We start from the raw sequence: 22811 nt of genomic DNA, 5'->3' as shown, positions 1-22811 counted from the left end.
TTCTTGTTTTTTTATCGTTTTTTTGAAAATTTTTTTTTTTTTTTCGAAAAAAATTTTCCTGGCCCCGTAAACCTAAAAAACAAAACTAAAAAATTTGGAAAAATTTTGTCTCGACATTTTTCTTATGATTCCGCAAAAACCGTGGCTCAAAAAATTATTTTGCTGGAAGATCTTCAAACTAGAGATTTCAAGCTTCAATTTGCTTTTTTTGTTTTTTCGGTACGATCATTTTTCACGAAAATACAGCCTTCCAAGAATCACTAAAAAATTTATAAAATTTTCTTGTTCCTTTAATTTTTTGGATAAGTGTATATGAATCGTGGTGCAGGAACAGAAGTTGTAGCCCATGATTTTCCAGAAGGTTCAACGTCATCAGTTCACTTATTATATCGACCTGGTCACTATGACATCCTGTATCCCTGATAATAATATTGATATTAATAATAATAATGATTTATTACTACTGCTTAATGTTATCAATTTTTAAAATAAATCCGTTTTTTTGCGATAAGTTGCATGCATTTATACTGATTATTAAATTTAGTACTAATGGGATGAAGTATAATTTTAAAAAATATTAAAAGCGGTTGACCCTGTGATCCAACTCCAAAATTTCTTGCTATTTTCGAGCTGGGAGAGCTTGATGTTGAAACTTTATCGACCCTAATTACAGAAATTGATTCATAAAATTAAAAAAAAAAATCCATGTTATTTTACAAGTAGTTATCGTTCAAAAGGTTTTATTTATTACATCTTATAAAAACTTATACAAAATCGTTAAAACAAATAATAAAAATAATATTAAGTCTAATGAATAAAATAAACAATCATAATTTATAGCTTTGGAAGGCAAGTATAAAAAGTTCCAATTCTTTGACGTCTAAATATTCTATAACTTCTAAAATGATTTCATATGACAATTGAGAAAGACAGTTACTAGTAGAAAAATGTATTTTTTTGCACCGGTTCAAAAGCTTAACTCTTTTTTGAGCTTGTCTGATACGCGTCTTTATTTTATCAGTGAAAAAAATTCCTGGGAACGTGTGGCTAAGCAGTCCGTTAGAAAGAACGTTAGTAAAATTTTCGACTCTAACAAGCTTTTCCAACTCTTTGTTAGTCAACATAAAAAAATTGTAGAACGAAATACGTTTATTACTCAAGTAAATAAAATCGTTATTTAAATCTAAAAAATCCGGTGTATACTTTTCTAAATACAATCTCAATTCAGTATTTTCTTTAATTACTTTATACAACAATTCTATTTCTTGTTTGGGTACAGTCAGATCGTGAAAATGCTGTCTGAAAAGTAAATCTGTCGCAATAATACTTATGGTTGTCTCTTTATCACGTTTCCGTCGATAGTATAATGGATGTTCTCTTGAACAACAATTTTTCGGAGCTTGAGGATGTATAGCGTTTTGCAAAGCTCTTGATTTAGATATGGACGAACATGAATCCAGCACAAATATCAAGAAATGAGGACATTGATGATAGGCCATAAAATTTACTATGACAGAGTTTGGATTATTGTTCATCGTTGCGTCTAAATCGAGTCCTCTCGAAACTAATGACTCCAGCACTTTCTTAAAGTCATAAATAAAATAATCTGATGGAACATAATATTGATCCATAACATCCAGTAATTCATACATTAGATAATGCGCCACCGAAAAATCTCCATCATCCCGAGCGTTGATTTCTTCAGGACTTAATTTATCTCTAATTGAATTAATTAGTTTTTCACCATTTAAATAATACTTGACAGCATACATTAACAAGGTTTTATTAGTAAGGCTTTTAACTTTCACATTGACATCGTATTTTAATAAAAGTTCAGCCAACTCATTTTTATTGTTGAGAAGTGCGTAAGTCAATAAAGTCATTTTGTCTCCAAAGTCGCTACACCACGTCACATCTTTCATATATTTTGCAGAAATAGATTTACTGATTGTAGCATCAGGATTTGCACCGTTATCCAAGAGTATACGAACGATATACACGTGTCCAAGAAGAGCCGCCAAAGCAATCGGTTGGGTATCATCGGCGACAGCATGAACATTAGCATCGTACTCAATGACCAATAATCTTGTCAAGTCTCGATCATTTTCTAAGCACGCGAGATGTAATGCCGTATAATTTCTCAATGATGTCGAAGAATCTATGCGGGCATTCAAGTCTGCACCATTTTCAAAAACTCTTTTTATTGCCGTTAAATCACCTGATGTCACTGCACTTTTTAATTCCTTACTTATTTTGACTTCCTCTACAGAAGCCATTGCTGATAGTTTACACTTCAAATATATTTTACGAACTTTAGATTTTTATTAATTGATTAGTTGATTATCACTACAGCGATTTTTTCAGCTTCCAAAAATATGCATAAGACGAACTTCCTCGGGAGATTTTTAACATTCGAGTTCCATAAATATTTAAAACGTTATTGGAAATTTATGATCCGGAAATTCAGTTAGTACTGCCGACACCCTTGACCTGATTCTATGAATGCTTAGTTTTTTTTTTCCTTATTGGCTATCGTCCCGATTGGGCCACGTGTCTGGGAATGCTTACTTATAACCCTTATAACTAACGATAGATTTTTAGGCTATGGACGGTAGAGGTACCTACACCCTCGCCATATATCAGATATCGGGAAAACTATGGAGGGGATAAGTACCTGTGCCCTCCGTAGGGATAACCGATCCAGCCGTTACTCCATGGAAAATAGAAACCCTACTAGGTACTTTCTATTGAAATTATTTTTTTTTTAGATCTAGATGCGCACTGGTCCAAGCATATTTGTTTTCAGCGCCAGTATTTAAAAAAAATTTTTATGAAAATGAATTGTAATTTTTTCTAACATCGTTAGAGAACATCAGCGTTATTAGTAATTAATAATCGAATTACATCTGAAAAGTGACTAAAATTTTTCAGGCAAGTCTAGACAAAAATTTCCAAATTTTCTTGAGGTTAAAACTTTGTCGGCCTTAATTACAGAAATTGATTCATAAAATTAAAAGAAAAAAAAGAAATGTTTTTTTACAAATATAGTTATCGTTTAAAAGTTTTTATTTGTTACATCTCATAAACCATCTTAAAATGAATAATAAAAATAATATTAAGTCTAATGAATAAAATAAACGTCTAAATATTCTATAACTTCTAAAATAATTTCACATGGCAATTGATAAAGGCAGTTAGTAGTAGAAAAACGTATTTTTTCGCACCGGTTCAAAAGTTTAACTCTTTTTTGAGCTTGTTTGAGACGTGCCTGTACTCTAAAAGAAAAGTTAAGTGTTGTGAAGTTGTGGCTAAGTACTTCAAAAAGAACATTAGTAAAATTTTCGACTCTAATAAATTTTTCCAATTCTTTGTTAGTCAACATAAGAAAATTGTAGTACGATATACGTTTATTACTCCAGTAAATAAACTTGTCCTCTAAATTAAAAATTCCCGTTTTATACTCTTCTAATTACAATCCCAATTCAGTATTCTTTAATTACCTTATCCATCAATTCTATTTCTTGTTTGGATACAGCCGAATCGTGAAAGTGCTTTCTGAAAAGTAAATCTGTCGCAATAATCCGTAAGGTTGCCTCTCAATCACGTTTCCATCGACAGTATAATCTTTCTCTCTGGAACTATGACCGCAGATCTGGTCACAACAATTTTCCGAAGCTTGAGAATGTATAGCGTTATGCAAAGCTCTTGATTTAGATATGGAAGAACATGACTCTAGCATAAATACCAAGAGATTAGGACAGTGATAAGAGGCCGCAATATTTACTATGAAAGAGTTTAGATTATTGTTTAGACATGACTGCGAATTTTTTTATATTAAAGTCAAGTTTGTTTTTCTGACACCAGTCGCAGAGATTGTCTAGATCGTTCTGTAGGATATAAGAATCCCGTATGCTGGTTATCATATGATTATGGCGGTTCCACGACTCCATATAAATGGCTCGAGCCACCACAGTCCTCATCCAAGCCCGGAAGCTGGAGAAATAGTAGAGATACCGGGAGAAGCTGAAATGGAAGTCATTAAGCAGGTCTCAGATGAAACATCCAGCTTGTCATCTTACTGGAAGAATAACATCAGATCAATCAGAGGATGATTCATCTTAAAGACACTTTCGGTAGTCTTTCGAGTCCATTTAAATTTAATTATATTGAAAAAATATGCGATCCTTGCCCATTATGCCACAGGACATGCAGCTTGATTAATTTAACACGTATAAATGCGATTGCGAAAGCTTAACGATAAAAATGTTGAAAATTTTATGCTTACCATAATTTTGTGCTCAATTGTGATAGCAAAGACAATCATATAGTAGTGCTTCCACAACTCGTGGAATAATTTTACTCCTAAATTACATTTCTTAATGAGAAGTAATTTTAGTACGTACAATTTTATTATTACAATATTTCATTTCTTATTCAATGATTCCTATCCTGTACGGAATAAATTAAATTTTTCTCTTGGTTTAAGCAACTTACTTTTTTTTTATTTAATGTACTTGATATTATACTAACAAAAATTTTCTATCACTTCCAATATAATTAAATAAATACTCGTCTACATTTAGTAGTGGTAATATTTGATCAAATTAAACTGAAAAGTGTCTAAAATTTTTCAGGCAAATCTAGACCATCACCAGACTCTTACTTAAAAATTCATTTACTTAAAAATGTTGTATGTAAATGTATTTTTATTCCGTAAACACATTGAAAAAAAAAAAAATTCAACTGTCAATTTAAAAAGAAAAAAATTTACTTGCATTTTTTTTATTTTATTAAATTCTATTTATTTATTTATTAAATTAAAATAATCAACAAGTTTTTAAAAATTTTCAAATATTTTGGAACAAATTAATTTATTTCATGTCAAATTATTATTTTCATTAATTATACATTAAATATTTAAGAAAATGGTTCACAAAATGAATTTTTTTATTAACAGCCAAATTAATTAATTAGAATTTTGCTGGAATATTAAAATATATTAAGCTCTATATAAATGTTAACCATAATACTATAAGATGACTAGACAGTTGGTCCCAGGGTTCACCAGCGAAAAAGTAAAAAAAAAAAATTAATAACACTGTTCAACCCTGTTCGATAAATCTTCAGATTAGAACAAATAAAGGAAAACGAATAATTGGCATAATTTTCACTGAACATAGAAAATAAAATTTATTAAACTGGTAGTCGTCACTGTATTAAGTCTTCTCTTATCACTTTGTACGAAGCGGCTAGTTGTCAGAGAGATTAAACGAGATTAACTCCTGCAATGAGATCCTCCCGTACAAGTGGGAGTACAGGGCCACCGGCGACTCTTCTGAAAGCACAAGTACACGTGCCAGAGTGTAAATAACATGACTATTCATACTTCTCTTTATATTAGCAACGAGATCTACGTACATGTTTATACATATATGTATGTATATATCTTATGTATGTATTCTCATCACAATGCTAAGGTATTTGTTTTATGAACAATAGTGAAGTAAAGACTAGGCTAATAAACGAGTGCTCGTTAAGTCCATTTGTAGTTTACTAAATTCCAGTAAAAAATACTCACTGGGTGTGTATTAGTCCATGTATCGTAGGGGCCAGCATCTGATGCTGTGGGAGAGGAGCTGGAAGAATCGGCGGCCGTCGAGAAGCCGAATGTTGTGGAATTGATGATCCTATTAGCTGCAATTGCGGCACCTGAGTAACCGTATGTACCGTTGGCGCAGTCTGCGCAGCCAACAAATTCAACTGACTTTGATGGATCGCTGCCGGCGTTTGATTAGAAACCATACCTACTTGCTGATGTAGCTCTTTGTGCTGAGCAGCACGAGCTCGTGCCAATAGTGACATTACTGTTCGTTTAATTGGCGACATGGCAGGTCGATTGCCCGATGAAATTAGCGGTCGTTTACGACATCCTGTCAACATACCATTGCCTGTAAATTTATAGTTTACTAATTCACGGGTTATTCATTGCAGAGTTACCTTACTGCTGTTACTATTTGTTTACCTTGCGCCGTTTGCGTTACCCCAGGCTTAGAGGAAGACTCGTGATCGGTACTGGTACCATTGCCATTGCCAGTTGTACTGGAAACTGGAGAAGCTGCTGGCTCTGATAAAGTATCATCGGGACTTGATGGTAAATCTTGATTATTATTTTCTGTACTCATCATCTGCATTTCCCACATTTGTTCTTGTCTTATGTCATCATTATAATCCTGCATTTAAATTTATTAGTGAAAAAAATTTATATGACTTATAGGGTAAGAGCACCAGTACCCAGCCCCAAACCAGTAGCCAGCCACGTCATGTTAAATTATATCTATATATATTTTGAGCCAATGTTAAAGTATATGACTGGCTGGCTTCTGGTTAGGGGCTGGGTATTGGTGCTCTTACCCTAGTTATAGTTATTGCAAAAGCATATTTAATTATTAAAGAAAACTTACAGGAACAAGAAAACGACGAACCTCAACAAGAGCATAAGCAATCCGAGCATGTGCCTCCGCTGGAGTTGCAAATGCGCTAATTTCAACATGAAGATCTTCGCTGAGGTGGGAGAATTTCGGGTCACCACTAGCTCGCAGCTCCTCCTCCTACAGAGTGTACCCCAAACCCACACCAGTGGATTAATCGATTAGCAGTACTTAATTACATGATTAAATATTTAAATTGTTTAAAGGAATACTACTTAGGGATATAAGGAAGATTAAAGCAACGAGCAAAGCTGCTGCGTATACTCTTGTGTGTTGTCGAATGAGAATTTGGAGTTGTTGTTTATTCGAGCTAAACACTATATTTGTTTTCTACGCCATGTATAGCTTTAAGTTACTTGAATATATGTATAATATATAAATTCATATATATGTGTGCGAATGTATGTTACGGATACATGCTTAATGCTTTGGCTACTTCATGACCTCTACTTCTGGAATATCTCTCGACGAGACGTACAGCTTTTAATTAAAGAAGTCATTAAAGTCGCATCGTCGAGCGAATCTCAGTAGCACACTGCGCTGAGCAAACCTACAAGTGCGTTCAGCTACATTTATTATGATACCGGTGGCAAGAAAGTCGCGCGACACTTTAAACTATATGAATATACCAAACAAAAAATATATAAATATTGTATATGTTACAGAAAAGAAAAAAGAAAATTGTAAAATGGAAAAATGTAAAAGTAAATTTTTTTATGATTCAACTTCAAGGGCACTTGACATGAGCGTCAGCTTTGATTGTGGAATTTTAACTGAAAAAATGTTTTTTTTTCTACTTCTAAATTTTTTTCCTTCTCAAGATATATGGGCTATATAAATGTTATATTTATTCACCTTTTGACGGTCTTTAACTGAACCGCGACCTAAAACAGCCATCTTACAGCCGCACTCTTCTTGTAAACGCTTCAATGAGTTGCCCTTTGGCCCTAATAATTTACCAACGAAATTGAACTGCACAAATAAAACGTTAATTATAAAAAAATTAACTGACGTATAAAATTCCATTAGAGTAATTAAATTTTAATTGAAAATGCAGTGAATTAAATTGAAACGTCGGAAAAAAAGTAAAAAATAATAATAATAGTAAGATGACAAAAGGAGAAAATATTTAAGTATTAGATAAATCTTTTTTCACCTGACCTTCGGGTGATCCCTGACAGGGACCTGTACCCTGACAGCAACTTTGATTGGCTTATCTCTGGTAATGTCGACCATTCTTCGCTCCACCCCATCGCAATTTCCTCCCGCAGTCCCACCGCGGACACCTCCGCTACCACTAGACCCGCTGGCACCCCCGGCAGCATTTCTCCCGGCGCCACAACTGGAATCTGAAAAGGATCGCGTGTGATGACGATATATACAAAAGCTCTTGAGAATAACTATGATACATCAGTAGCTGCATCTTACAGTCTACCACTTTCCTGCACACCTTTTACTTATTGGACTCTCAGTAATACCCTTTTCAACAATGTCCTTTTGTAATACGCTTTCTATTATACTTCGTCACAACATTTTCTTCTCCAACCACACAACAACTACTAAAATTGCTTTGTAATTTTCAGGTCGCGTGTACATTTTATGTTTCATCCAACAAAATAAAGACGACAACGATGATGAAAAAATTCAAAAAACCAAAAAAATTATATCGAGAGCTTTAACTATCAAGTAAAATCTTAAGTGATATATTAAAGTTCAAACGAATTTTTAAATAATTACTACCAGCACATGCACAAACGCCTAATTATTAGCGAACTATATTATATTTAATGACATTACAGATGACCTCATGAAAGCATCCGAGTATAATGATATATATAGAAGATGTATAATAATATTATATATACATGTATGTATATATATAACAGACATTATTCTCAGACGCACTGCAGAAGATTATTAATTACCCTTATTAATACTGAAGAAAAGTTTATAGAAGCGAGTAATAATTAACAATTATTTACAAAGTAAAAACAACTGGTAATATGTTGTCATTATTGTCATACTTACAAGGTACCATTTATTATGACATTAAATCGCCAAGAGTATGCGAAAACTTAAACTTATGTTTAAGAAGAAACTTTGTCGAAGAAAGAGATGTTATAAGACATAAGACATTGGAAAGTTACGACATGATAAAATAAAAAAAATAAAATAAAGAAGCCTTTAGGGACATAAAAAAAATCACTCGAACTTGCTGGTTTTTTTTACTCATTTTTTAGGTAAAAACTTTTTTACTTTTACATCTTAACAAGTGGCATATAACAAATATGTATATATATCAAGGCACTTACCCTGGATATTGTATGACATTTGAATAATTTTATGTCTAAATCCGTTGGCATCGCTGATGATAATTCATTACGAAATTATAATTAATCGCGAACTTGATTATTATTTAATTAGCTCTAATTTAATTGATCGGTAGTTATTATTATTATTATTATATAATTGATTGATTGATTTAATTTAATGACACGGTTTTATTTATTGTGCTGTAAATTTCTGGCGCGGTAATAAAATAATTAATAATTGTTTGTTTAAAAGAGGAGTTTCAAGAACTCACCCCGACGGAAGTTCTGGCACGACTGAAAACAGAAACTGAAAGCCCGTACCTGAAGTTGCCTGTAGCATTGGAAACTCACGAGAGAAGGAGAAACTGAGTGAGGATCATGGACCAGCTTGAAGAGCAAAGTGAGACGAGAGATGGAGTTTAATAAAAAATAGTTTAAGAAAAATAAGCCGTCATTGAAGAGTCTCAATAATAATTTCCACCACAGGAATAAATCTTGATCGATCGCTCGAGCTTTTATCAACAACTTTCCTCGTATTGGTTCCCAAAATTATTGGTGAATATTAAATAGACCAAAACTAAACGCCGTGTTGATGTTTGTAGTCGTGTAAGGGCTCTGCTTCTGCATTAGTACACGTGAAATATGAATGACAAAGCTCTCGTGTATATTACAAAACAATTATTCCCGTAGGTTTTGTGCAGTACATACATTAAATAGAAATGCGCTGTATGAAATTTTTATTGTCGACCATAGTTCATTTTAATTGCAACGCTTGATAATAAAAAAATTACCAATGAATTTTTTAAAAATTACTTTTGATTATTATTATTTAGATAAAAAAATAAAATATTAAGCCCACATTACAAGTTGATGAGTATAAAACTTGTCACTCAGTTAAAATTTTGTGGAAGTAAATAATGCGCCGTACGTGATTACTGTTCATAAGTAGAAACCAAAGTAGATGTATGTTCTTACCGTGATACTTCTATCGAAATGATTCCTTATTTGTCTTAATTATCGAGTTCGTGCTCCAATACAAAATTTTTCTATATATATTATTTAGTAATTGGTATCCTGTATCTATTAATAATAAATATATAAAAGGTAACGTACTTTTTGAACCTCAAAGATTATTTTTTGAATAAAATATGAAAGCCACCGTTTTAAAATAAATCAAAAAATATTCAAACTGATAAAATAATTTAAATTGAAATAAACATTTTTAATTTATCAGATATTTATATGCATATGAAAAACATATTTGATATAATCAATACGTTAGTTTTCTTATTTTAATTGTGTTCACATTTAACTGACAAAGCAACGGAATGCCAATCAAATGTCTTTGAATTATTGTTTTATAATAATTTCATTTATCAAAGTGAAAAATAAAAATTTAATACACTGAGAAAAAAATTTTCTTCTGACAACTAAATTTTAGTTATGACAACAAAATGATTTGATTGCCCATTGCCAAATATATATTTGGTTGTTTTAACTAAATCTTTTGTAATCCACCAACAAAACAAATTATTAGAAACTATACAATATTTAGTAAAGATAATCATGCGTTAAGTAGCAAGCATAAAATCAAATTGATTACCTGTAGAGTTTATAAAGTAGTCATTATGAAATATATTAATGAGCCTTAGAGAATGAGTTGTTGCTACTAATTAAATATTATTTTAAAATGACAGAGTATTTTTTTAAACAATAAAATAAATTCATATTTAGAAAAATAATTTACTTTCTTGACAAGTACTTTTTTGTTGTACTATGATAAAGATTGTTCAGGGAAACATTAATTTTAAATATTAATGTCATAACGTAATATTTTTCTGTCGATTAACGGCGGCAAACTCGTCCCGTCAATGGTTCAAATTCGGAATATAATAATTCTCAAATAAGTTTCTTACCAGGGACACTACAAGTGGTGGGCGCGATCTAGTGGCGAGCATCGAACTACACCCGTTGCTGTTGGCTAGCATAGTGACAACTGCATTTTCTGATGATAAATATTTATTAGGTTCAAATATATATTTATTAACTTCGAACAAATATATATATATATTTATTCTAAATGAATATATTTTTTTGTGTCTAAGTAATATTTATTAGAGTTAATATAATGAAACTTTGCTTTAATATTTGGGTTTGTTGGCACTATTAAATAATTTAGTTGTCTATCAAATAAATATTTTCTTAACTTTACCAAATGATTTTATTGTCTTAGAGAGAGAAATATCAACGTCAATCAAATAGTCTATTAAATCATTTGTTAAAAATGACAAAATAGATTATGTTGACGTAATAAAATTTAGTTGTTCCAAATAAATTTTGGTTTAACAGAATTTAACAAAACCGATTTAATTGTCCGAAGAGAAATTTTTTCTCAGTGTATATTTAATTCTATATGCATTTTTTAAAAACTGCTGCTGTTATGGACAGCAGTAAAAGAACATTAATTAATTTAAATGTCATTAATTAGTATTAATTACAGTGAAAATTGTGATTATGAATAGAATTGTTTATTGCTGAGTGAACCTCTTCAACAAGGTTTGCTGCTCTTCATTGTTTCAAGCCCTATCGTTGATTGACATGTCTACTTGATCCATAACAATAGATAATAATCAAATGCATACATACATACTTATATATGTAAATGATACATACTATGATATAGAAAAGTATTCAATTAATAACTAATTACTAATTAAATATTTTTATTTTGCGCTTCAGTTATTTTATATCATTAAAAATTCAATAATTAATCAAAACTTTTTTTTAAATTTCTCTCAGTCTGTTCATTGGTTATTAAAAATTTATACCATTTAAATTAGTACATATATCTATATATATGTTAGACTGTGCCGAATAAAATCAATATTTTTTTTCGGTATCATACGAAAATTACGTTGAATGTAACAAAAAAAAAATTGGATACTAAGTTGGGCCCACTAACTCAATTACAAAACGCGCGCTCGCTTAAATAAGATTTCCCACACTGTAAAAAATCGGGAGTGAATTCGGAGTGATTGCGGATTTTATTTAAGCCCGCATTTACTCCGATTTGGAGTTTTAATATTTAAATAAACTCCCTTTCGGAGTAAATTTCACTTCGAGGAGATTAAATGAATAAACAGTCATGCGCTCCGCATTTACTCCGAATTTTATCCGCATTCACTCCGCAAATTTAAAAACATGTATAAAAAACAGCGGGAAATTTTTTTTCAACTGAAATTTTGTATCTCATCAACGGATCAATAAATACATTTTTGTATAGAGTCGAATGCTCTACAAAAATGGTCCCATAAAATTACAACTTTGACAAATTATTTGCAAAAAAATCTTAAATTCTCGTAAAAAAAAGTAACTTTTAAATGGTTAAATTTATCAAAAAATTATAAGAGACCTTTTTTGAACAGCATTCGATTCATTGATCCGTTAACGAGTCATAAAATTTCAAAGTTAAAAAAAAATTCCATGTTTTTTAAATGTCAAATCTTATTTTCTCAAGCGCGCGTTTTGTAATTGAGTTGGAAGGCCCAACTTACACCCAATTTTTTTTAAGCGACATTCAACATTGACTGACCGAAAAAAAATATTGATTCTATTTGTCGCAGTCTAATATATTTATGGATAATCAGTCAGTAATAGGTGATACTGCCGATGAAAAGATTTTTTTTTTGGAGTTCAAATTTTTTATTCCCGCATTTTTGTGTAGGAGTATTCGCACACATTGGATGTGGAAGCGAGAAAGGGGCTTGGGAGGAGCAAGAGGAAGAGGAATGATGACGACGACAGCGACATGCGCAGAAGAGGAACGCCATTAGTACTACTTACCCGGATTTTTCGTCCATTTCGACGTGCTGTCCGTGTGTTAAGAAAAATATATAATTATTAATAAATAATAATTTAATTAATACTGTGTATTGTGTTAAATTGTGCTGCGATTTATTTTATTTATTCTATTATTAATTAATAGTTTAAAGAATAATAAATAATCCAAGTACAAGATGACCGAACGATCAAGCAATGGAGATTATAAATATGATGTTGAAGAGGATGGTGGCGGCGATGGAGACAGCAATGGGGGTGACGACCATCAGAGAATGCCATTGGAAAAAGATCGTAGTGAAAGAGCCGACAAAGTTGGAGAATACATGAAAGAATTGTTGGCCGAAAAATTGGCACTTGATTCACAAAAATGCCCAAATGCTTTGCGGTTACTCGATCAAGGTGTTTATTTTATAATTAATTTCTTTTTCTTTTTATCAATTATTGATTTTGCGTATGCTCGAGCCAGAGATTTATTACCACATTTTTTTACTGGAAACTTATAATGAGCAATTTTCATTCAGATTTTTTTTTATTTCATTCAATTTAATTAATTTTCTATACCGTTTTTTTTTCTTTTACTTTTTTCTTCTTTTTTTTTTTTATATGAAATGAAGTTTGTGGGTTTGATAAAGATGGCAGTGTAGCTGACGCCACATAGACGCGAATTTAAATGGATGGATTTTAAAAAGTATGACCCCGACGATATCCTCCGCAAATTAATCTGTCATATCACCGCGATACCCATGACAAGATCCGCTGATTCCTTTTGTAATCATCTAGATGTCCACATGTCTGCATATCAAAACGACCAATTATTTGCTTGCTCATCCACTTGACATTCTTTCTCCTTTTATTTTTTGTTTCAGCCGTTAATAACCGGGTCAAACAGTTTACTCGATTTTATTATTTACTCCGTTTGACTGTAGACCTACAGAAGAATTTAAATTCTCATGAATTATTTATTTATTTGTTTTTATAGAGATTCAGAAGACTCAAGCTATTGGAAAGCCTATGAGAGACCTAAAATACGTAGACATTTATCGTGAAAAACCAATAAGAGTATCAGTTAAAGTATTGGTGCCAATTCGCGAACATCCTAAGGTAATTAAATAAACTGTAAACTCAATAAGTTTATGTACTTATATAATTTAAATGATAACTTAAAACAATAATAATACTGATGATACTGAAAAAAATTTATTTCGAACAGTTTAATTTTGTGGGAAAGTTACTTGGACCCAAGGGTAACTCGATGAAACGCCTGCAGGAAGAGACTATGTGTAAGATGGCTGTGTTGGGAAGAGGATCGATGAAAGACAGACAGAAGGTATATAATTCATCATAAACTTTACAAATTGTTAATTATATTGCTTATGAGTTATATTCTTGTGAGTTATCTCAATCCATTGTCTTACAAGTTAACTCAACTGCAGAATGGTTTACTTCTTTACAACACAATTATTTATTCAGCTATGAGACACTAAAATAATTTATGTCGAAAAGAAGAAGAAAAAATGTAACCCAAAGAAATTTAAATTATTTTATTTAGACTATTTATTTATTTACAAGGTCATTTTTATTTAACGTACCGGGCGGTCGAAATATCCAGCAGTGTTTCACCATAGGTTCATGTTATAAATAATCCAATTTAATCGATCGGTCGGTCTGTAACATCTCGGTGTATGTACCAACATCTTTATGTAGCCTAAGCTTTAGGACTTTACTTCCTGGAAAAAAAAGAAAAATATATATATGAAAAAACTCCCTGAGGATTTAATGCGGAAAAAGTAAATTTTTCTTCCCCCTGATCCCGCCGGATTATCTATCTAGACTGGCTGATAAATAATGGGGGAGTGCAAGAGTATATGAGGTGCCGGTATTCAACTTAATTTAAATTAATGAATCATTGTGGTAAATTAGTTGTTTAACGAGTTTGATAAAGCGGCCACAGGTGAATAAGTCTGAGTCTGTGACCCTGTTCTCGATAAGGGAAAACAGTTTTTACCATCGATTAATAATTTGTTGTTTACTTTGTGGTCAACAGGAGGAAGAGTTTCGCCAGTCTCTTGACCCGAAATACGCTCATTTATGCGACGATCTACATGTCGAGATCACAGCTGTGGCACCACCAGCTGAAGCACACGCACGTATCGCTTATGCACTTGCTGAAGTTCGTAAATATTTGATACCCGACAATAATGACATCATTCGTCAAGAACAAATGCGTGAAATGGAATTAACAATGTCTGAAAGTGGAGTTGTTTCTGATGAACATCGATCGTCTGTTAAGGCGTCAAGTTCCATGAGATCGCCTACCAGTAGACCAGTTACCACTTCATCTACATCTGTAAGATCAGCACGACCTCCTTCTTCACGTCCTGGTACCTATTTTTATTATTGTTTATTAAGCTGTACATTTTTTATTATACTTTAATAGATTTTATTTAAATATTTTTTAATAACAGTTATGCCTCCACCACCACCACATTCATCCCGAACATCAGCCTCACGTTCATCAGCAAGTAAAGCTAAAGTATTTTCGATTTTGGATCGCGCACGAGCTGCTATGGACCAAAGCTACGGGTTAGTTTTATAAAATTATTTTTTGTAATATTATTTTATTATTAATTATTACTATTAATTATTATTAAAAAAATAAAAAATAATGAACAAAAAAAAATAAAAAATTAATAAAAAAAAAAAAACATGATTTAATGATACTTGATATAGATCCGCGCCGCCTCCACCGTCCAGTCGTGCATCACATCCAGAATATGAATATCACGGTTCTTCGAGTAGTAGTACCAGATATACTGATAGACATTATTCGCCGTCCGCTTCGTAAGACGTTTGGAACTTTTTTTTTTTCCACTCGCATGATTTTTTAAATATAATTAATTTAATTTTTATTTTTCAATTAAAATATACAATTAATACAAACAAACAAACAAAAAAAATATTAAAAACATTATTATGTATACTTTTGAATTTTTTATATTTTACAATATAGTGATGACATTTATACGCCGACGTCTTACACGACTTATGAGTACAGCGATGTCCCTTCAACACACTCTTCTGAGTATTATGAAACGTCTGATTACCCTGGTAAGTAAAAGTATTAATTATTATATTTTTTGGTTCCATACATTTTTTTAAGCCATTTAAAAAAATTAATTTAGTGCTATAAAACATTAATTAAAATGAAAAAAAAAAAAAAAATACGTGATTAAATATAACATTTAAAATAAAATAATAAATTTTATTGTGATTAAAACTAAATATAAAAGAAATAATAATTAATTTAATATTATTAGATCAATTTAGATGCTTCAAAAACTAATCTAATAATAATTTAATAATTAATTGATATAATATAATCTAATATATGATAATTATATAAAATAAAATATAATAAATTTAAAAAAACAAATGGATTGCGTTAAATTCGCAGAGGACTCATCCGGCCGCGCTTGGAAAACGTACAAGACATCATCGTCATCGGGCTCGGCTTCGCGGTATCGTACAACTCCGTACGCTCGCCCAAAGTAACATAAAATGAGTTCTAAAGAACTAATAAACGTGGAAGAACAAGGAAAAAAAATGAAATTAAAACGTAAATAATAATAATAATAATCATAGAATTAATGGGAAAAAAAAATAATAAATAATTTTTAACTTTAATCCACGCTAATGTTTATATTTATAAAATAACTCGGGAGTTATCTTTTTAATTAAAAATATAATCATTAATATTAACAATTAATTAACCGTAAAAATAATAATTATTGAATGATAAATAATTAAAAAAAAATTAATTAATAAGATGAAAAAAAATTGGCTATAAACTAAGATATAATTTCAGTTTAAATTAACTGACAAATTTAAAACGAGAAGTTATTAATTTTAATTAAAAAAAAATCAATTATAAAATTAAAAATACTGTCTGTTAAAATTAAAAATTATTAAAAGACACTAAATATAATTATTTAAAAAAGAAAAAAATTATTATCAATAATTGATAACGAAAAATAATTAAAATTAATATAAAAAAATAATGTAACATTTTTTATTATTTAAATAATTAAATGTGTGACATAATTAAAAATGTATATCAGTTTTAAAACAATAATAAATATAATTAAAATTATTGTGTTAATAATGGACGAAAAAATAATCATTAATAAAATATACGCGAATGCAAAATTTAAATTTTAAATTAAATATCCTATCCCTTAATTTAAAAAAAAATCAGATTAATACAAAAAAAATTTATTAAATTCTAAAACTAATTTAAAATTTTTATTTTTATTTTAAAATATCATCTCATTAGTTGCTAAGTTTTTTAAATAAATTATTAGCTTTATTTTATTTTACATATTTTTATAAATACATATGTAATATATATTTTTTTTATCACGTACTCAAACGTTATCGAGTGAAAAAAAAAATCCTCGATATCATCGCTGTAAAAATTTTCGTTACTGCTTGTATATTTTATTTTATTATCAAGCTGATACGTTTGTAGCTGCTTTTAAAGAGGAAGTCGTGAAAGGAAGAAGCAAAAAATAAATGTATAGGGTGACCAGAATAGTGATTAAACATTTTTCTTCCCGCATGTAATTAAAAATTTTATAACGGAGTAAACGTTTCATAACTCGTTAACAATTTCAATACTTTTCATTTGAATTTCTCTCTCAGTTGTATTTTTATTTATCAAGATAAATATGAATGAGCGTATTCACTTAGTGAATGTTCTTGAACTTGCTTGGTCACCCTATATAAAATATATATTCACATATGTACGTATATCCAGTCAGTTGACACGTAACTTTAAGAAACGGAGCGACTGTCAAGTGCCAGCTGCCTATTGGTTGTAATCCCATTCAAATATAATTTAAAAATTATATTTTAAAAACAATAATAATAATTATACTGATAGCTATAATAAATTAATTAAGTGCTTTAATTATTTTATAAGACGTTTTGAAGTGACGCGTTACCGCTTGGAGTATTTTATTATTTTTTAAAATTTACTAATTACTCAACTGATTAATTACTTCTGATTATTATTTGCTATAAGATATTCAATTTTTTTTTAAGTTTCACTAAAAGGTAATTTAATTGTAAGTCTACAGAGTAAACTATCCAGTTTCCGGTCCTCGAAATTTTTTTTTACGCGTTTTCAAGTACGAGTCAATTATTGAGACGTCAAAAAGTGCGCGAGACAGTTTAATTTTATTTAATATTAATAATTAATAAATTTTTTGAACGCATTTTTTCATTTAATACTTTGACGACTCAACTTTTTATTTAAATAAATTTTATAGTACCGTAAAAAAATATATAAGGGGGCTAGTGATTGGGTAGCTTACAAAAAATTAAACTTATTTATCTACTAAGTATTTAAATCATGGATTTAAAAATATATTTATTACAATAATTACACGTAATTAGCGTACAGATGAACGGAGACGAGCAAAACAAAAAAAAACTTCGCAGTGATGCGATATTCGGTAAAATAAATCAGTTTGTCACTTTACAAAAAGACGAAACTGCTAAATATAATTCTTTATTTACAAAGGTATGGTATTTTATTTTTAATTCAATTGATAAATTTTAATTATTACAATTATTGTAAAACAATAGGTGACAGAAAGTATTGTTAATATTTTAAAAGAAAAAGATGAAGTGTTTAAAAAATACTATCAAAAGACAATGTACGCCGGTAGTTTTTACAAACAAACAAGAGTCGGTAAACCCAAAGAATTCGATTTGAATTTAATTTTATGCCTTCCTGATATTGATAGTGTTAAAATAGAAGTAAGTTTAAAATTAAATAGCTAATAAATCTGTTTATTTAACTCGATATTATTAACTTATGTATTTTTAAATAGAAAGGGAGACCGGGGTTTGCTAAAATTAAATTTGATAAACGTAAAATTTCTCCTGTTTGGACTGAACACAAGTACATAATTTTATTTTATTTTTATATTCAAATATATTTTTTTTTTTACCGCTAAGGATTTTCTTAGAGTGCCTCTCACTTTTTTAAAATGTTCAATGGCCTCGAACTGTCACAATCGTATTAAAATTTTATTAATTAATTGAAACATTAATTAGATAAATGACAACGTGGTTACAATTTCCTCCTGGGATAGATTTTTTAAAAAATTATTCGCAGTTATCAATTAGGAGTAAAACGAAATTTTGAAAATAAATTTCAACCTTAAATTGTTCTCCAAATTAAATATGAAATTAATAATGTAGTAATTTTTATTGCAACCACGTTTTCCTTTTTTCAACTATTGCTTCAAATTTTTTTTATTAATTGATCAAATTTAATGCGGCTATGATAGTTCGTTTATTGAATAATATCAAAAACTGGGGGTATTGTCTACGAATACTTTTAATAAAAATTATTTATCATTTTTCATCAGAGTATTAAATAAGTGGCTCGACAGCGAAGGTTATTTAGATAACCAAAAATTACGAGGATGGTTTGAAGGAATGGTCAAAAAAAGTTTGTCTCCTTTCGAAAAAACTCCAAATAAATTTAGTATTTGTGCAAAAGACTCCTCGACTCCTCTATGTGAAGTAATTATTTTCAGTAGCACCCAAAATAAATCTAGTCCTATTTATTAAATTTTTTTCACCAGGCAGAAATAAAAAAAAGCGGACCAGCATTTACTTTAATCGCAAATGATGGATCTATGGAGTTTGCCGTAGATTTAGTGCCAGTATTAGAGTTTTCTCAGCCACCACCTCTACCAAATTTTGAAAAAACAAAAGAGCCTTGGCATCTTGTTCCTAAACCTCTTAAAAATGGGGATGCCCCTAATCAAAATTGGCGGTATTGTTTTTATCATTACGAAAAAGAAATGCTGAAGAAAAATGGTAAAGTTAAGCCAGTTATTCGGCATATGAAAGTATGTTGATTTAATTTTTTATAATGATAATAAATAAATACATGTAGGGCAAAACATTACGGAAAAATATATCACTGAGAAAAACTATCAAATATTTAAAATTATTATTTAAAATTTTTCCGGGGATGTTTTTATGAATATATGAAAAATTTGAAAATTCTCAAGTTTAAAATTTTCAGAAATTAAGAGACACGCAAAATTGGTCTATTCTTGCAAGTTATTACATTGAAACTTTATTTTTTCATGTGTTAAGTAAAAACGATTCTGATAAAAACGAATCACAAACAACATTACTTGTGTCCGTAAGTATTTTTTAAATTATTTCAGTAGTAATAAGTTTATTGTAGTCAGTTAGTAACAATAAAAATACTATTGGAGTTTTATTAATTGTACGTAGATGTTAAAAGAACTCAGCAAAGCATTTAAAACTGGGTCGTTAAATTATTTCTGGGATAAAACTTTTAATGTATTCGGCGAATTGACAAAAGAGAAAATAGTTGGTGTCCAAAATCGTTTAGACAAAATTATTAAAGAAATAGAAGCTGACCCGACAACTATGACCCAGTATTTTTGTGAGTATTTTATAATAAATATTTAAATAGTAAAAGTTTTGAGGATAAATTTAATTTTAGTAACGAAAGAAGAACAAGAAAAATTGAAAGAAATTGAGGAAAAAGAAAAGACGCAACCGAAAAAAGAAGTCAATGGTAATTACAGAGTATTTATAATTATTTTTTTAAATCAAATGTTTAATATGAAAATAATCAGTAGATAAAACTAATGGTTTATCGACTACACTTCCTTTGACCAGAGAAACAAAGTCAGAGAAAAATAAAAAAACTTTACAAGAGCCAGAGAATGGAGAGACGAGTAAAAATGAAATCAAAGCTTTAAAAGAAATGGTACTGTCATTAAAAGCTGAATTTAAAGACTTTAAAAATTCAATTAAACAAAAACCCATTGATGAAACTCCTGGAGCTGAAGCAGCGGACGAAAAGGAGATGAGAAAATTACTACTGTTACTTATTAATGAAGTGAAGCAATTAAAACTTAATGTCGGAAGACTGGAAGCTAAAATAGACCAGACTAATGAGCAAATTAAAAACATTAAATCACAATCAACATTTTTTGATGTGATGGAAGCAGCGGTTCCTCTTTTTAATTAATTGACAAATGGTTTATATCAGAAATACTAATAAGTTTTATTATTTTATAAAATATTTTTATAATTTTTTTTACTTAAATAAAATTTTTTAAAAATACATTTTTTTATATATTTATTTTACGAGTAGCGACGACGCACATGTTTTCCAAAGATACTTCTAAACGTGTGTAATAGTATAATTTACTATCAAAACCCATTGAGTCAAGATATTTAATCCGTCCCCAATTCAACAGTGATTTGACCTTTCGACCTATCGATTCACGTCTTTCACGTTTCATATCCTCGCTAAAAAATTCATAAACAAATTTATAAACAATTATTTCTATTTTCTGTACGTCTAGGATAAACTTAAATAATTTATCATATTGAATAAATAAAAATGTTCTGTAAAAATTACCTGGATTCTTTGTCAGTGGAATTCGATTGTCGATTTTTGCCAGTACCACAAGTTGCCCAGCTGGCAATACTACACAGGATTGGAAATTCCTCAGGAGTAAACCCACATTCCTTTAAATATTTTTTACCTACATAAGAAATATATTCACAACGATGATGACAGCAGAATGCGATTATTAGTCCACTGACTCCAGTATCTTCTGTCTGATTCGTCAAACATCTCAACGTTAAGTCTTAAATTTAAAATTTTTATATCAATATTTTATCCGAAATTTTTTATCAAAATAAATCTGGGATTACAAAATAAGTATTTTAATTATTTTTAAAAATTCTACTGCACTAAGATCTCATTTTATTCGACTACAGCAACATGGGTAAAACTTTATAAAATTTCATAAAAAGATCATCAATAAATTTAATTATTTAATTACATCAACGTACCAGTTGCTGCACCACATAAATGTTTAGCGATTCCTACAGTATATTTACTATTTTTAACTTCTTCAATTTTATTCAAGCAGAGATCAGCAATATCTGCTCGTATTCTCACAATATTTATCGAACAATCTTCAGTCTTTAATTTATTATCATTCTTATGACGATGGCTTGAACGATCTACTAGTATTACTGTTGAATCTTTAGTATTTTTAATTAACTGAGCCAGCCAATAAGTCAATTTTCCTATAAATAAATATGTAAATAAATAAATTACTAAGCAATGTATATACAATGATGATAAAAATAAAAGTATACCTTTCCCAGCTCCAAATTCAATAAAACAACTATTCTCTTTTAATAATCCAGCCCGATTTAGATGGGCCAGCAGTGATGAGTTTTGAATTAAATGCTTCTTCAAATAATTTCCATACGACGAATTATTTATTTCAGCGCTCAGAATATCATGTTCTAATATTAGTTCTTCTACTTTTGGCAGTTTGTCTATTTAATAAATAAATAAAACTAATCAATAAATTACTCGGCTTTTAAAAATAAAAAAATGTAAAGCTAAATTAATACCAGCAGCAGCTTCAACTTTTTTAATCACATCATCAACGACATTCTGGTCCAGCAAAGTAAGAGGAACGTGCTTGGGAGCTTCTATACCAATCTCACCACGATTTATTCCCTCGATAATACATTCTGGTCTAGCATCAATAAGTTTCTTGACATTGCAAACTTCCAAATGCTGCTTCAATCTCGACTCAAAACAAGTACTGCAAATAATCTATAAATTAAATACGTCACTTAAATAAAAAATTAAGTTATCATATTTTTAAAAAATACAAAATTACTTGAGTGTGAATGTAACTGACGTGGGAATTTTTTAAATTTTATAACAAATAAATAAAAATAAAAAAATGCGTTTTTACATCAATGAAAAATCAGTTCGCACACTTTTTTGAATTTTATTATTTTAAGTCATTTGTTTGTTTATTTAAAATTTATAAAATGACGTTTGCTACAATCGCACTCATTAAAATTATAAATTTAAATTAAATAAAACTTACTGAGTACTGTCTAGAGGACAAGGAATTCTTTTGGATGGAGATTGTACGCTGACATCTGCCTCCATATGTTCCCCACAATATTTATGTCCTTTTTTTACAGTCATTCTGCAGAATCTTTTTTTACGTTGAACAAAAAACTTACAATGCTCAGTATCCATTTTAAAATTTTTTTT

General features: G+C 29.8%; 4 protein-coding genes across 8 annotated transcripts; 2 read left to right on the top strand and 2 right to left on the bottom strand.

Annotated features, from left to right (window-relative positions):
* Positions 1–4901: 4901 nt before the first annotated feature.
* Positions 4902–9082, bottom strand: LOC130673510 (KH domain-containing, RNA-binding, signal transduction-associated protein 3-like). Of its 2 annotated transcripts, none has more exons than XM_057478533.1 (7): positions 8801–9082; positions 7650–7837; positions 7344–7460; positions 6462–6608; positions 6023–6230; positions 5579–5948; positions 4902–5335 (listed from the first exon to the last, which is right to left on the bottom strand). In XM_057478533.1, exons 1-7 carry the CDS (start codon positions 8817–8819, stop codon positions 5266–5268), a joined length of 1119 nt encoding a protein of 372 aa, XP_057334516.1. In that variant the 5' UTR covers positions 8820–9082; the 3' UTR covers positions 4902–5265. The 2 variants fall into 2 exon arrangements, with proteins under 2 accessions (XP_057334516.1, XP_057334517.1); XM_057478534.1 differs by having other exon boundaries at positions 5579–5930.
* Positions 9083–12610: 3528 nt separating this feature from the next.
* Positions 12611–16324, top strand: LOC130673725 (KH domain-containing, RNA-binding, signal transduction-associated protein 3-like). Its single transcript, XM_057478888.1, has 8 exons — positions 12611–13039; positions 13620–13741; positions 13851–13967; positions 14685–15021; positions 15106–15223; positions 15371–15481; positions 15651–15748; positions 16095–16324. The coding sequence occupies exons 1-8, from the start codon at positions 12817–12819 to the stop codon at positions 16190–16192; spliced, it is 1224 nt and encodes a 407-aa protein (XP_057334871.1). The 5' UTR covers positions 12611–12816; the 3' UTR covers positions 16193–16324.
* Positions 16325–17148: 824 nt separating this feature from the next.
* On the top strand, positions 17149–20774 carry LOC130673721 (cyclic GMP-AMP synthase-like receptor). 4 transcript variants are annotated; one of them, XM_057478878.1, is made up of 10 exons: positions 17149–17766; positions 18098–18224; positions 18290–18463; positions 18538–18608; positions 19081–19237; positions 19300–19569; positions 19749–19871; positions 19967–20141; positions 20202–20276; positions 20338–20774. In XM_057478878.1, exons 2-10 carry the CDS (start codon positions 18105–18107, stop codon positions 20733–20735), a joined length of 1563 nt encoding a protein of 520 aa, XP_057334861.1. In that variant the 5' UTR covers positions 17149–17766; positions 18098–18104; the 3' UTR covers positions 20736–20774. The 4 variants fall into 4 exon arrangements, with proteins under 4 accessions (XP_057334861.1, XP_057334863.1, XP_057334862.1 ...); XM_057478880.1 differs by having other exon boundaries at positions 17151–17755; positions 20381–20606; XM_057478879.1 differs by having other exon boundaries at positions 17152–17755; positions 20341–20772.
* On the bottom strand, positions 20758–22796 carry LOC130673726 (tRNA:m(4)X modification enzyme TRM13 homolog). Its single transcript, XM_057478890.1, has 6 exons — positions 22639–22796; positions 22148–22344; positions 21884–22069; positions 21572–21811; positions 21132–21363; positions 20758–21019 (listed from the first exon to the last, which is right to left on the bottom strand). Exons 1-6 carry the CDS (start codon positions 22794–22796, stop codon positions 20839–20841), a joined length of 1194 nt encoding a protein of 397 aa, XP_057334873.1. The 3' UTR covers positions 20758–20838.
* Between the last annotated feature and the right edge of the window lie 15 nt (positions 22797–22811).

This window comes from Microplitis mediator, chromosome 8, assembly GCF_029852145.1.
Source record: "Microplitis mediator isolate UGA2020A chromosome 8, iyMicMedi2.1, whole genome shotgun sequence".
Classification (NCBI taxonomy): Eukaryota; Metazoa; Arthropoda; class Insecta; order Hymenoptera; family Braconidae; genus Microplitis; species Microplitis mediator.
The sequence above is the reverse complement of the archived record's forward strand: the minus strand, read 5'-3'. Positions and strand labels throughout refer to the sequence as shown.

Coding starts and splice junctions, on each gene's coding strand:
- LOC130673510 (XM_057478533.1), bottom strand. Junction 6,231..6,461: donor TTCGTCGTTTTCTTGTTCCT/GTAAGTTTTCTT, acceptor ATTTAAATGCAG/GATTATAATGATGACATAAG. Junction 5,949..6,022: donor GGTAACGCAAACGGCGCAAG/GTAAACAAATAG, acceptor ATAAATTTACAG/GCAATGGTATGTTGACAGGA.
- LOC130673725 (XM_057478888.1), top strand. CDS start 12,817: ATGACCGAACGATCAAGCAATGGAGATTATAAATATGATGTTGAAGAG. Junction 13,040..13,619: donor TTTGCGGTTACTCGATCAAG/GTGTTTATTTTA, acceptor TTGTTTTTATAG/AGATTCAGAAGACTCAAGCT. Junction 15,022..15,105: donor ACCTCCTTCTTCACGTCCTG/GTACCTATTTTT, acceptor TTTTAATAACAG/TTATGCCTCCACCACCACCA.
- LOC130673721 (XM_057478878.1), top strand. CDS start 18,105: ATGAACGGAGACGAGCAAAACAAAAAAAAACTTCGCAGTGATGCGATA. Junction 18,609..19,080: donor CCTGTTTGGACTGAACACAA/GTACATAATTTT, acceptor ATTTTTCATCAG/AGTATTAAATAAGTGGCTCG. Junction 20,142..20,201: donor AACTATGACCCAGTATTTTT/GTGAGTATTTTA, acceptor ATTTAATTTTAG/TAACGAAAGAAGAACAAGAA.
- LOC130673726 (XM_057478890.1), bottom strand. CDS start 22,796: ATGGATACTGAGCATTGTAAGTTTTTTGTTCAACGTAAAAAAAGATTC. Junction 21,812..21,883: donor TGAATTTGGAGCTGGGAAAG/GTATACTTTTAT, acceptor ATTTATTTATAG/GAAAATTGACTTATTGGCTG. Junction 21,364..21,571: donor TTTATGTGGTGCAGCAACTG/GTACGTTGATGT, acceptor TTTAAATTTAAG/ACTTAACGTTGAGATGTTTG.